General features: G+C 40.5%; 1 protein-coding gene across 5 annotated transcripts in view; it reads right to left on the bottom strand.

The window, feature by feature from the left end:
* Window positions 1-13,596, bottom strand: part of ZRANB3 (zinc finger RANBP2-type containing 3) — a 49,781-nt gene that overhangs the window by 717 nt on the left and 35,468 nt on the right. For all 5 annotated transcript variants that reach the window (XM_054070758.1, XM_054070761.1, XM_054070760.1 and 2 more), the window contains 8 exons: window positions 12,533-12,685; window positions 11,433-11,901; window positions 9,870-10,067; window positions 8,928-9,019; window positions 7,404-7,505; window positions 4,511-4,653; window positions 2,819-2,962; window positions 1,589-1,982 (listed from right to left, as the gene is read on the bottom strand). In XM_054070758.1, coding sequence (XP_053926733.1) covers window positions 1,589-1,982; window positions 2,819-2,962; window positions 4,511-4,653; window positions 7,404-7,505; window positions 8,928-9,019; window positions 9,870-10,067; window positions 11,433-11,901; window positions 12,533-12,685 — 1,695 coding nt within the window. The remainder of the gene's footprint in view (window positions 1-1,588; window positions 1,983-2,818; window positions 2,963-4,510; window positions 4,654-7,403; window positions 7,506-8,927; window positions 9,020-9,869; window positions 10,068-11,432; window positions 11,902-12,532; window positions 12,686-13,596) is intronic.

Here is a 13,596-nt window from a genome sequence, read left to right as displayed (position 1 = left end):
CTATGAAGAAAGGCTGAGAGAGTGGGGCTGTTCAGCCTGGAGAAGACTGAGGAGACCTCATTGCAGCCTTTCAATAAAGGGGGCTTTTGGGAAAGATGGGGACAAACTTTTTAGTGAGGCCTGTTGTGATAGGAAAAGGGGGAATGATTTTAAACTAGAAGTGGGGAAACTCAGACTAGATATTAGGAAGAAATGTTTTACAGTGAGTGTGGTTGAAACACTGGCACAGGTTGCCCAGAGAGGTGGTGGAGGCTCCATCCCTGGAAACATTAAAGGTCAGGTTGGACGGGGCTCTGAGCAACCTGATCTTGTTGGAGATGTCCCTGCTTACTGCAGGGGGTTGGACAGGGTGACCTCCGTGGTCCCGTCCAACACAAACCACTCTGCTTCCATGACTCTATGAAGTAGCTGTTCATGGTTTTCATCAAGAGAAAGGCAGTAAGCACTAGCATTGTTTTGTTACTCCCTAGATGATCTCTAGGGTCCCTTCCAACCCTAATTATTCTATGATTCTAGTCCTGCTGGTGGAGCAAACGGCTGTAAACATCACTGCCCTGTTTTCGCCTGGCTGCAGCGAGCGGGAATGCATCACAGTGGGTCAAGGAAAACAGAACGAAAGGTTCAGATTTCTTCAGTGCCATTTTATCAAGTGCAGATACCAGATACAAATATACATATATAAAAACATACAAAATCTTAAAGAAGTGGACCCTAGGAGTTTGTCATTTAAGGTGTTGATCAAGACAGTGGGAACTGAGAAATCTTAGGTGATCAAGTCGCGTGTCAGCTTTCAGAAAGTACCTTAAACACAGCACCGTTCTGTCCACTGAGCAGGCCGTAACAAAAACATCTTTTGATAAAGCGTGGAAAAGACCTGGCAGAGGCTGCCCAGGGAAGTGCTGGAGTCCCCATCCCTGGCGGGGTTTAAAACACAGGGCACTTCAGGACATGGCTTAACAGGCACGGTGGGGTGGGGCTGACAGTTGGACTGCTGACCTTGGAGGTCTTTTCCATCCTCTATGATTCTATAAACACTCGCTCCACCAGATTTCTCATCTGAGACTTTTGGCTGTGCTCCCCTTGACTGTAAAGAGCTGCAAGCGACAAAGCTGAGCTCATGCATACACCAAGTGACAGTAAATTCCTTTCTCCTTCACGTGTCTCAGCAGGCGCCTGCAGAATTTAGACTATTTAGTCGCCTCTGAAGCAGAATTTCAACTTTGCAGCAGACAATGAAATAGCATTTTAGTTTCCAATCAAAACCAGCACCTTGCATGGGAACGTGCATTCCTAAATTGTTCCATAGCCAGAAAGTTTGTTAATGAAGTGCATTTCCAGTAAATCTGGCGGCAATATTCACATTCCTAAGGAATCTGAATTCTGACGGCTGTGCCTTCAGCAACAAAAAATGTGTCGGAAGACACTGGGGGGTTTTGTTTAAGATTTTGGTTTTGCTTATTCTGTTGTCAGTGTAAGGTTACCCTTCAGTCTTCAACTTGCAAGAAGGATGTTTGAGATCTCCCTGCCACATCTGCCACAGGAACACACACGTGAGCTGTTACTGCTTAAAAAACCCCAGTATCATTACCTGCCCAAGTGGAAGGTGAGACATCCAAGAACTCTCCAGAAGTTTCTTGCGCTGACTCTTGGGTGCATCTCTGATACTGAGATAAAGCTCCTGGGCATTCTGATGACAGAACTGGCAAACCCCGTGTTCGACTTCAAACACTTTAGTCCTAAGGTAGCTCTGACTGGAGCGAATGGAGAAGTCCTCCTGGCAGGCATGAGAGCAGAATCGCGTATCCCAGGCACGGGCCTGGCAGCCTGGGTCAAGCCGAGCTGTTGGCTGTTGACAGCTGAGACAGAGTGGGTTCCCTTGGCTGTCCAGGGCTTGCAAATAGCCCTTGGACTGGCACGAGCCTTCTGCTTCCATCTGGTCGGAAGGAAGAACCGACTGGTCTTTTCCATTTTCTGAAAGCAACCTGATTGCAGAGGACAGAGCACAGTTGTTAATAAAGGGAGTATTCAGCAAACAGTTCAGAGGGTTTGGACACATTATGTGTTTCCATCAGGTATCTTTTATGCTCTGAAATACCAATTCCAGTCAAGACAATATCTTACATCCTCAGGTTGATACCTGCACAGAGCAATCATCTACTTGGCTTATGTTTCCATTTCAACAAAATCTGACAATATAACAGACAGCTTTTTCTTTGCACATCTTGCATTTACACATGCGCTCTGAATTATTAGCTGAACTAATGCTGTATTTACAAGAAAAACTGGCTTCCATCAGGCACGTGCATATATAAAGGTAAAATATTTCAGCCCCCTCTTTAACAGAAGTAAAAAGTCATGGGAAGCGTCCTGCTTTCTCTACACAGCTTGCATGCCAGCAGTTTCTTACCCCAAAGAAGGCTGCGCAGGATACACGCTGCTTGTACCTTAACATTTTTTAGAAGGGCATTTTCTGACTGCAATTTCTCCCTTTTTCTAAATGTTGAGGCAGAAGAGAACATGTGGTGTCTCCAGTTTGCTGTTGAACCCACAGGCAGGCCTGTGTTCTTTTTCCTTAAGGGAATCATGTAACTGTTTTCTTGTTTCATTGTAATCAGTCTCACTTAATTAGCAGCTATATCAGCAGACAACAGATTTAATCTGAATTCTTGTAAGAATAAAAATACCTCATTAGCACTCCAAGTTTCTTATCTAAACCCTGCACTTCACCAAGGTAAACACTCATAGCAAATAATTCTGCTACCTTAAAAAATGTGGAGAAACAGCTTAATCATCGTTGCATTAATAAATCTAAACTCACTTTGTGGGGTGCCCCAGCTGTTCAACAGAAGCACTGACACTCTTCACACAAACCCCACCATCTTTTGAGATGAGGCGCACGCTGCCGCCACTGCTGCTGGCTTTGCTCAGCGAGGCTGCTGCCACGTCCTCCTTAGTCACGTACCTAAAACAGCACAGAACTCCGTCAACACACTACAAAGGGAACCACCTCCCCTGAGGAATATTCACTCTTGGCTGCGGGAAGATTGGTGCGGCATCTTCTCTTCAAACGTCCCTCATTTCCCAATAAGACATGAATAATGGTGACGAAAAACGTACTTCACCATAATAATACTTTTTTTTTTAAAAAAATCAGGTTCAGCTCTATCCTTCCCATCCCTGGAGGAGTTCAAGGCCAGGTTGGATGGAGCTTTGTGCAATCTGATCCAGTGGGAGGTGTCCCTGCCCATGGCAGGGGGATTGGAACTGGATGGGCTTTGAGGTCCCTTCCAACCCAACCCATTCCATGATTCTAAGGAGCGAACAGATAAGCCGTTTTGTAAGTAACAACATGAAAATGAAAGCAGTTTGATGTTGCCTGCCAATGAAATCTGGAAGCATTTTGTTTCCAGGAGGTGAAGTCTTGCTAATATTCCAGCTAATACAGGAAGCTTTACGCACTCTGCAGGACTCTTTGCTCTGTTACATTATGTTTGAACTCACATCTTTCCTTAACATGAAAACATAAACTGTTCTTAAGTAAAACACTTAAAATCCCTTTACACCAATCATTCTTCCAAAACCCACTATTCAGACAACTTCTCGAAGGATGCCTCTCAGTACCATGCGTATCCCAAATCCTGAGCAGCACCTCAGATGCCGCTGGAGGAGACGTGAGATTTTCTAACACCGGTCACAGTTAGACCTTTCCTGCTTATATGGAAGGAAACAATTGGGCAGCAGGTTATGAAATACTCACTACCTGCTCCTTCTTCTTACATTACTGGAATTGCAAACTATTTATTTACTTGAATTCACCCTGGAGAATTTAACAGTAGGGATTGAGAGGAATGAAAAGGTTTTACTCTGTGGAGGCACCTTGGTGAGTTAACCTGCACCCATGAGAAGTTTTGTAGAGGGTAATGACAGCCCTGAATCTGCAAATGTCTCTCGGGGAAGACAGAATATGAGAAATAGGAAAGAAGGTGTAAAAAAAAAAAAAAAGGTGAATTTTTATTTTAATAAGGATTAAACATTAGCATTTTTCAGTGACACCCAGCAAGGAAAACAGTAGTTTTGAGAAATATTCGCAGAGAGCAGAATTGCTGAAATAAAAATGAGTATCGACAAAGGTTGGTGTAGGCTGTGAATTATGAATAAAGCATTAGTCATTGATGGCAACTAATGACTTATTCATGTTTCCAGGAACAACAAAATTCTTTCACTTTTGAGTCCCTGAGGTCACAATTTTTCCTCAAAAATCTCCAGCAAGTCCCAGGTACTTCAATACAGTGAAGCCAGAACAGCTCCTGGCTGCAGCCCCATGCCAGCCAGGGAAGCAGACCATTCTTCCATTCTTGAGATTTACTGCCGTGCTCGCTTGCCTCAGTTTGTCACTACGTGACAAGCGATGATGGAACAGCCAGTTGATGCTCTCAGCATCGTTCCACATTAAATACACCAAGCTTCCCGCAGCAGTTGGTAAGAGGAAGAAAAACGAAAACCCACGTACCTTTTAGTGCTGCTACCCGCTGCCTGCTTTTTAGACAGCTCCTCCGCAGCCTGGATCGGACTACAGAACAGCTGACCGCTTTTTCTGACAATCTTCTGCTTCATCGCTGTCAGACGGCTCCATTCTTTCACGAAGCGCAGGATCTGGTAGAGAACGGTGTGGTGAGCAGCGTGACAGATGTGACACTGAACTAGGTAACCGCAGTGAATCAGGACATTCCAAACTGGATGCAAAAGGTTATGATCAGAGATGATCCCTTCAAGTGGGAGGTGTCCCTGCCCACAGCAGGGGGGCTGGAACTCGATGATCTTTAAGGTCCCTTCCAACCCAAAGCATTCTATGATTCCAAGTAATTTTTCCTACAAGCTGCACCCTCACCTGCTGAAGTTCTCTGACAGCTTTGCCATTGACTACAAGAGCGGTTTTGCTATGTGTGTTGATCCAGACTGTACAAAACGAGGCCAGAAACAGCCTTTACTAATCTGAGGAACAGCGACAGGAGAAGAGTTTCTTGATAAAGCCTCAGGTAAACCTCTCTCGTGTAAGCAAGTCTGTGCTGATGGGAAAAACAGACACAGAGGCTCTTAGAGCAGCCATTCTCCTGTTGCAGCCCATGTCTTGGAAAAGAAAAAGGTGCTCCCATTACTTGAACAGCATCTTTAATTGTGTTTATGGACAACCACTCTTCTTTCCTCCGACCTTGTGACACATGCTAAACACTAGAGAAACTGTCTTTCACAGAGGCTTTGCTACAGGTGAATTAGAAGTATTCAATGAGGGATCAGTTCATTTGTCACAAACGTTTTCCAACTTGGGAAACTTGAACAGCACTTGCTTCGGGATTATTACGTTCCTATACAATAACAGTGTCAGAAAAACACACACAATGAGAATTACTACAGTAAATTCCCAATTAATTACACGCGAAACCAGATCACCAAATTATCTTAATCACGCATCTGTTTTTTAAGGTAATAAATAAATAAATAAATAAATACTGCCATCCTCTTTTCTCTGGCATTTCACCACAGCACGCTGAGGTCTACGACTAGCAAGTAAAGATATGCTTTACCATCAAAATATTCCAAGGACAACAGTTCCAAGCAACTCAACCTGCAATTCATCATCTTCCACGGCCATTTCAAATTGGCACAAGCACAGGATCCCAAGGAAAAATGGATGAAGTGTTTAGCAAGGTAACTCAGAAAAGAAATGGAGAACAAAGCATAATTTCGATCCCTTTTCCTTATTTTGGCAGTTTGAAAACAGAATAAAGCAGGTCCAGAGGAATTTAATTTCTGTTACTGGTTTTAGTAGTTTTTTGTATGATGAGAAGTCACAAGAAAAATGTTTGCAGCTGGAAACTGATAGGACTGGTATGATTAAAAGATATCCTTGATAACTATAACAGAACAGTGAGGAAGTGAGGGGAAAAAAATGTTCCTACATAGGAATTTATAATTTATAACATGGCTGCCTGCTTTAGGATGTATGCAGAGGAAAAAATATTTCATCCCATCCTCATTTCTACGATAGAAAATAAATGAGCATAACAATACGGCAACTGAGCAAGTGGCTTGGTGGAGTTTCTTCTCCATTCCATTTTTCCACCATGTCCCCCACTGATTTGCAGCTCCCTGTGGCAGTCAGCATCACACTGGTTCTGAAAACAGACTATGGGAAGAACAAGCACGTCATGTAACAGGGACCTAGTTGTGACTTCAGTGTTATCCAGGAACAAACTTCCATATTTCAAGATTACAAGATGGCAATGATTTTGGTTTTGTCCTTGCAGTATTTTTACATGGCAAACGTAAAAGCGTAAAGGTGAGTCTCACTTTCTCAGAGTTGGAGCAGCAAGAAAGAAGTTAATGAAATCACAAGATAATGAAACCAGAAACAAGAAGGTACTTCCTTAATTCTTGTTGGGAGCATTTACTAATACAGATCTTCTAACTTACAGGAGAAAGTGGGGAACACGGACAGGATGTTCCCCATAAGGCAGGACCCACAAACATGAGTTCTCTTCACTCGTCTTTTCATCTAGCAAATAACTTTTAAATCCTTTGGCAACGTGTGTGTTATCCACTCATTAGTTGCTTCACAGAACGGTTGGCTGAATCAGTCAGGTATCTGTATCATGAATTAAAGTTCCAGTGTTGCTGAAGAACCTACCAAAAGGAATCAGCTTCATTCCTAGAATCACAGAATTGTTTGGTTGGAAAAGACCTTTGAGATCAGAGTCCAACTGTACCGGCCCCCTACTAAACCACATCCCTGCATAGCATCTACCCCTACACGATAGAATCCAATCTTCCAAACCGTATTTCTCTTTAGAAGGAGAAAAGAGTTAAAAAAACTATGTTAAACAGTTAATATTGCACATCCAATTTGAACTCTGTATTCCCTTGAGCGCTTGGATTTGCAGTGTCAATGCTCTCCACGGACACCACTGTGTGTGTGATCTGTACCACTGAAGTAACTGAGGCCACACGTCTTGGTGGAGCTGCGCTCTACAACACTTTAAACATTGCAAGAGGACCAAGACTGGCACGATCTAGCACATTCTTATTCATAATGTGCCCCGTTTAATTCGTAACCTTTAAAATGCTATTTTGTTGACTTACGCATGTTAGTTACTAATCCTGTGAATGAGGAATTAAATGATGCCTGGTGATTCCATCTACCGAAATGTTAACAAGAGGCTGGATAATTTGCCAAAGTAACAGACTGCGTAATTAATATTCACATCAACATTTTTAAGAGCTGCTTGCACATACGAAATTGTGCCTCGATCCCAAGACCTGCAAGTGTTCTGCATTTATTTTCAAATCTAAGTCAAAGCCCTCCACATTATAAATGACATTCCTGTGCCAGCAGAACTTAGTCTTACCGATGAACGATTTTGTTTGTGCTGGAAAGCCTCTGGTAGATCCTCCCAATTATCCAGCTGTATGTCCAGCGGAACGAAGTTATGATTCAGTGCTTCACCATCCTAGACAAGCAAAGAGTTTTGTTTAGAGGTGAAATGCAGAACAACAAAGAAAAAAAAATTACCTGTTTCAAGTGAATCATCCTCCCTGCCTACTAAACTTACTCCCTCAATGTAAGATTTTTCCAAAACCAATAAGCCACAGCTGTATGATGATACCACAGGTGCAAGAAACATGATTCACATTAATACATCTAAAAGTAAACAGCGTGAAAATTTTAACTTTGAATGTATCTGAATTTATTTCTTTGCAAATGCCTCAGACACACAAACCGTTTTAAATTAAGAAACTGAAATTACAATCCTCTTGACTGAATTTCCAAGGGGAATGAATGATTGTAGAAAGTGGCATCCCAGTATGCCACTTCATAACAAATTAAAACCAGTATCTTAGAGCATTGTTTACTGTAGTTAACTTTTGTCATCGTTGTCTTTACATGTCTGAACGAAGTTTTCCTCCATTTAATTTTGAAGGAACAAGCTGTCCCAGTGGGTACGTATGACCCAGGAACTTACTGATGATTCACTAACATTCAAGACAAGGAATCCAAGCAGAAAGTTTGTGCAGTATCTGGCACAATGAAAATCTAATCCAGGCCAGAAATAACCCAGACAGGTGCCAGGTGCCAAAATGCCATCCAAAAATACACCTTTGCCTTTCAATAAAATGTATTATGCTAGAAAGCAGTATAAATTTTAAGAATATTAAGCAAGTTCTCAGATCAAAAAGGGCACTTCCTTACTTTTTCCTAGATGTATTGATTAGCCAAATAAAAATGTATCATCTGAAAACTCACCCTCGGTTATTTGTGATGCTTTGCAGCTGCACCTAAATACATCAACTCATTCTCAGTAGCTTTAAAAATAGTCTTTTCTGTGAACTTTCTTATGCCTTAAGAGAAGGAATTGGAAAGTCCTGCCTCCCCCTTGAAAACTGAGCTGGAAAATTACCCCCTGCCAGTTTCTACAGCCCCATTGCCACTGCACTTTAAAGACAATGTGTTCTATTTAGGGCACTACAAACTTAAACATGACACCAACATCCAGCTTTCTGAAAACATGATGATGATGTTTTATTTACTTAGTCTGTCAGGATGCATTGTCATTTTATTTTCATTTTGAATGTTTCTCTATTAAAAATATTTTGTGACAAGACACTGAAATAAAAAAAAAAGGAATCTCAAACAACTTGCATTTCTAAGAGATGTAAGCTAGAAGAAGTGGCAGAAGCTACATATCTAGGCAATTACTAATTGAGAAAAAGAACTAGAATGATAAACCACCTAATTTTTGTACTTTTCAGCTAATACAAAAATACCAGTCTTTTTATGTAAAGTATAAAATATTAAAGTACCCACACAGAGTTCATAGGACATCTACTTTGTAATTTTAAAATGAAAATCAACACATAGATTTCAGGTTTACCTTTGTATAGAGGTGAATTCTATCAGTATTCCTGCTTGCGCAAAACAGAAGCCCTTCATATATTGGAAATGTGTCTGATTTATCCGCATCTCCTATAGAGAAACAATGCTGACATTAAAAAGTTTTTCCTTCATTCATTCCATTCAGTCTATTCAGGCATTAAAAATCATATTATACATATTTTTAAGAAGTTATTTGTGTAATTTCCCAGTTTGATTTACAATGTTCATACAAAAGTGGAACAAAACATGTATCCTGTGAGGATTCTGTAATGAATTCTGCATTTTCTGTAAGGAAGAGGCTGCTCAGAGAAGTGGTGGAGTTCCCAACCTTGGAGATCTTAAAAAAACATGTAGCTGTGGCACTTCAGACATGGTTTAGTAGGCACGGTGCTGCTGGGCTGAGCATTGGACTGGATGGTCTTCTTTTCCAACCTTAATGATTCTATGTATTTAATTCCAAAACAACACAGTAAGATACACAGCACAAGCTATTAAGATATTTGTGTATTTTATTTTTCTGTTTCTCCTAATTACAGGATCACAGAATGACCTAAGTCGGAAGGGACCCACAAGGATCGAGTCCAACTCCTGTGTCTGCCATAGGAGGGATGCCCATCACCTGTTTTGCCTGTAGCTGTCCTGAACACAACAAAATACCATCATAAGTTTCAATATAACTATACAGGCTCACAGTTGCTAGCTTGATATAGCTCTTATGTCAGCCAAAACCCCTTGTAATGCTTCAGGAACTGCATGGAAAGGCTGTGTTTATCCATTATTAGGATTCAAAAAACCACCCCGGGCTAAAACGAAAGTCACGTGCCAACGCGCATACGCCTGCCTCTCTTTCCAACGTGTACATTTTTATTTAAAAGTTATTCCTCATGCCAAAGGCATTTAATATTGCTTCACACGGGATATAACCTTTCTTTCGCTTTACCTTCTCCACGCTTTTTTTCACCTTCTTCATTTTCAATTCCAACATTTTCCTGTTCACTGATGTCAACAGATCGCTGGGTGCCCCCCATCTCCTCTCTTCTCTCTTCAGCGCTGCAGGCTGCTCTCTCTTCATTTCTTCTGGAGTCCCCTGACACGTCTTCCTCAGCCTGGCTACTGGGAGCTTCACCATTTCTTCCAGCTACAGAGGAAGAAACAAGAAAAGCAATTATTTCTGCTAACTGTACGAACAGGAACCTAATCAATACACATCTGAAGACAGGACTATGTCATTGAAATACAAAGAAATTCCATTTTATTCTCCAATACTATTATAGTGCAACCAAAAAGGAAACTATAACTACCTTTAATATTAGGAGAATAAACACATGGAACAAAAGTTTTTCATTTATGCAATTTCATTAATGTCAAAATATATGCAATAAAATGCAGTTAGCAATTCTATATCATATACAGTTATCCTATACCATAAACACACAAAGTGGCTTTCTAGGCATTGATCCATCCTTGTGAAATTCAGTCTTAAAAAAGCACAGAGACTTAAACAAAGTTTAAAGAGAGAAAGAATGAACCTTATTCCCCCTTTTGCAAATGAAATGTCAAATACGGGGATAGATTCACAAAAACGTTTTACTAAATTTCCAGACATATTACATAAATTTAATAAAAGCCACCTACTCTGACCTGTTGGAGCAAGAAAATATTTATTCTTTTTTTCCCAGGTAATGTCTCTCACAACAAATATACACCACCCAAATCAATGAAACACATATACCACATGATTTAGTTTGGAGGGGTAGTGAAAATTAGCCATTTAACGGGATTCAGAATAACCATAAACATGAAGGAAAAGGAGAGCTACACTTGCAGCAACGAAAACTGAGCATATAATCTTCCTCACAGAATTTCTATCCTGTTAACATTTAACTGAATTTTCCATTTGTTTCAAATTAGAAGATCCTTGGGGAAAGTAAAATTAAGAAGGATCACTTAACAGGTATCTGTTCATGTAAAGACACCATTCTTCATATTTTGCCCAGATTCGTGTATATTCATATATTTAAAAAACACCATATTTTCATAGAATCCTAGAATGGTTTGGGTTGGAAGGATCTCAAAGCCCATACAGTTCCAACTCCCCTGCCATGGGCAGGGACATCTCCCACTAGACCAGACTGCTCAAAGCCTCATCCAACCTGGTCTTGAACACTTCCAGGGATGGGGCAGCCACAACTTCTCTGGGCAACCTGTGAAAAGGCCTCTCCACACTCATTGTGAAGAATTTCTTCCTAACGCCTAATCTAAATCCTCCCCCTTCCAATTTAAAGCCATTCCCCCTCATCCTACCACTCCAGGCCCTTCTAAAAAGTCCCTCCCCAGCTTTCCTGCAGCACCTTCGGGTACTGGAAGCTGCTCTAAGGCCTCCCTCTTGGAGCCTTCTGTTCTCCAAGATGAACAACGCCAACTCTCTCATCCTGTTTCTCCTGAAACTAATCACAATAGAAACAAAAGCAGCCTGGTTTCCTCTGTGGCAGAGGTTACTTACCATTACTGCTTTGAGGGCAGTTGCACATTTCACAGTAAGGGAGCAATTCATTGTTACTGTAAGTGCAAACACTACAGTGCCAAACTTTATTTAAAGCCGTACTTTTGCTTGAAGTATTAAAACCGCAAGGAGGGATTTTATTGTTTTCTTCAGAAAACAAAGAGGGCTTTTTTCCAGTCAAAGATTTTTTCTTTTTCTTACTGCAGCTGACTGGAGTAGATCCATTTATGCTTCTTGCTCTTTTAGCTTCACGTTCACAGGTGCTGTCATGACAAATTGTATCCACATCACTTATTATTGTGCAATTCAGGTTCTCATTGCTCATGTCTCCATCCTCTTCCTTTATGATTTCAAAAGATTCTGAATCATTATGTAATGATTCATTACCACAAGATATTTTGCGTTTCTTCTCAGTGGAGGATTTTGGGGAAAAGAAGGAACGTATGTCATGCTGCCTTTCTTTTTCAAACTAGGAAAGAGGAAAGAAATATGTAAACCCCACTCATGATTACTGCACCAGGAGCTGTTAAAATTTGGATTTTTCTCCATTAACATTAATCTCTAATACAAGAAGCTCTTTTTAATCAGAGATGGAAACAAAAGATATCTTCTCTTAAAGACAAACAGCCAGTAGAAAAAGCAATTCAGCATTCCTCTTCTGTTTCGTAGAAAGTTGTTTTGTATATTCTCATGAAAATTCTGAAATAGCACTGTCAGAACACAACTACCGAGATCTGGGATGCTAGGTGCCTTCTTTGATGATGCCTATTACAAGGAAAGGCTTGTAAATGTTTTTAAAACATTTTAATTAAGCCAATTAAATTCAGTGCAGCTAATAAAGTCTATCTGATGCTGAGGGTGGCTCAGTCACCTAAACATAAGAGGTGACTTCCAAACCCATTGGAAGCCTGCAGATGACATTTATACCCAGCACAGCACTTTATCCCCCAAACTTTCAAAACAGAATTTACATTACTTTTGCCCATTTGTTTAGTGTTTCTCCATTAGTGAACTCTGCGTGCACAGAAAGCTTAAGTGAACAAGGGTTGTAATTTTTTTTAAAGGAAAGAAAAAAGGAAAATATAAGTTTGGAGTCTTACGTGTGTAAATAAAAGTTCATTTTTTGAATCTTCTAGACTTTCATTTGGGGTCCATGTCTCAGCAAAACTCAAAAAATCCCATTTCTCTTTATCACCTTCTTCAGCCTGCATTTTCTCTTTCCTGCCATTCAAGGTACTGCCTGTAACTTTGGCCTGCAGAAAGAAGATTTGCATAAAGCTTCCAAGGAATTCACGTTGTAACAATTTATTTAGCTATATTTACTCAATTTGCTTCCCTTGCAAACCAAATTCCACATTCGAAGTAAGAAAGTCTGTAGCAATTAAAAAAATAACTTAAGTGATTAAAACTATTCCTCTTTCAGCAGCCATTTCAGCAAGAGTAACAGTAAGTAGGGTGTTTAACACACTACGACTTGTGAAAAGGTGTATAGAAATTGTCAGTATTTATTGAAGTTAAAAGAGAATATATACATGATGTATATCTCTTAAAGTCTTTCCAGGTTTTGCTTGGCACAAGGAAACAGAGGGAGAAAGAATTGAAAGGAGCAGTTTAGCATCAGAATCCTTCTACAGTAAGTTGTTGGTGAATTACTGACAACCGACTGTGCCGTGTTTGAGGAAAGTCTTAATGTATGGGACTGACTGAGATTTTTTGAGGTACCCACAGGAATTTATTCTAATTTCCCAACTAAAAGTCAAATACAGCCTGCGATACTTAGATTCTTTAAGCTGTGACTGCTTTTCAGCAGGAGATGAATATATTGAGAAAAATTAGTTCTCTGCTAATTGTATGGATGCAAACAAACCCAGCCCCACAGCACAGGGGTAGCCAAAGGCAGGAACAACCACTCTAAGTCGGCACTTGCATCAGAAGAAATCCTGTGTAGACACTACCTCAAACATCTCTGATAACTGAGTTTACAAGGCAGTTCCCTCTACACTGATACTTCTGGAAATGTCAAAAAAACAGGAGCCAATGGAATCCAAACACACCTGCTACCATAACAAGGCACTAATAATAACAAAATTACTCCCATTAATGGTCGCAGAAGTTAAGATTACTGTAATCTTGGATCTGATGAAAAATCATTTGAGAATGCTTC

The sequence above is a fragment of the Cuculus canorus genome, chromosome 6, assembly GCF_017976375.1.
Source record: "Cuculus canorus isolate bCucCan1 chromosome 6, bCucCan1.pri, whole genome shotgun sequence".
NCBI classification, from domain to species: Eukaryota; Metazoa; Chordata; class Aves; order Cuculiformes; family Cuculidae; genus Cuculus; species Cuculus canorus.
The sequence above is the reverse complement of the archived record's forward strand: the minus strand, read 5'-3'. Positions and strand labels throughout refer to the sequence as shown.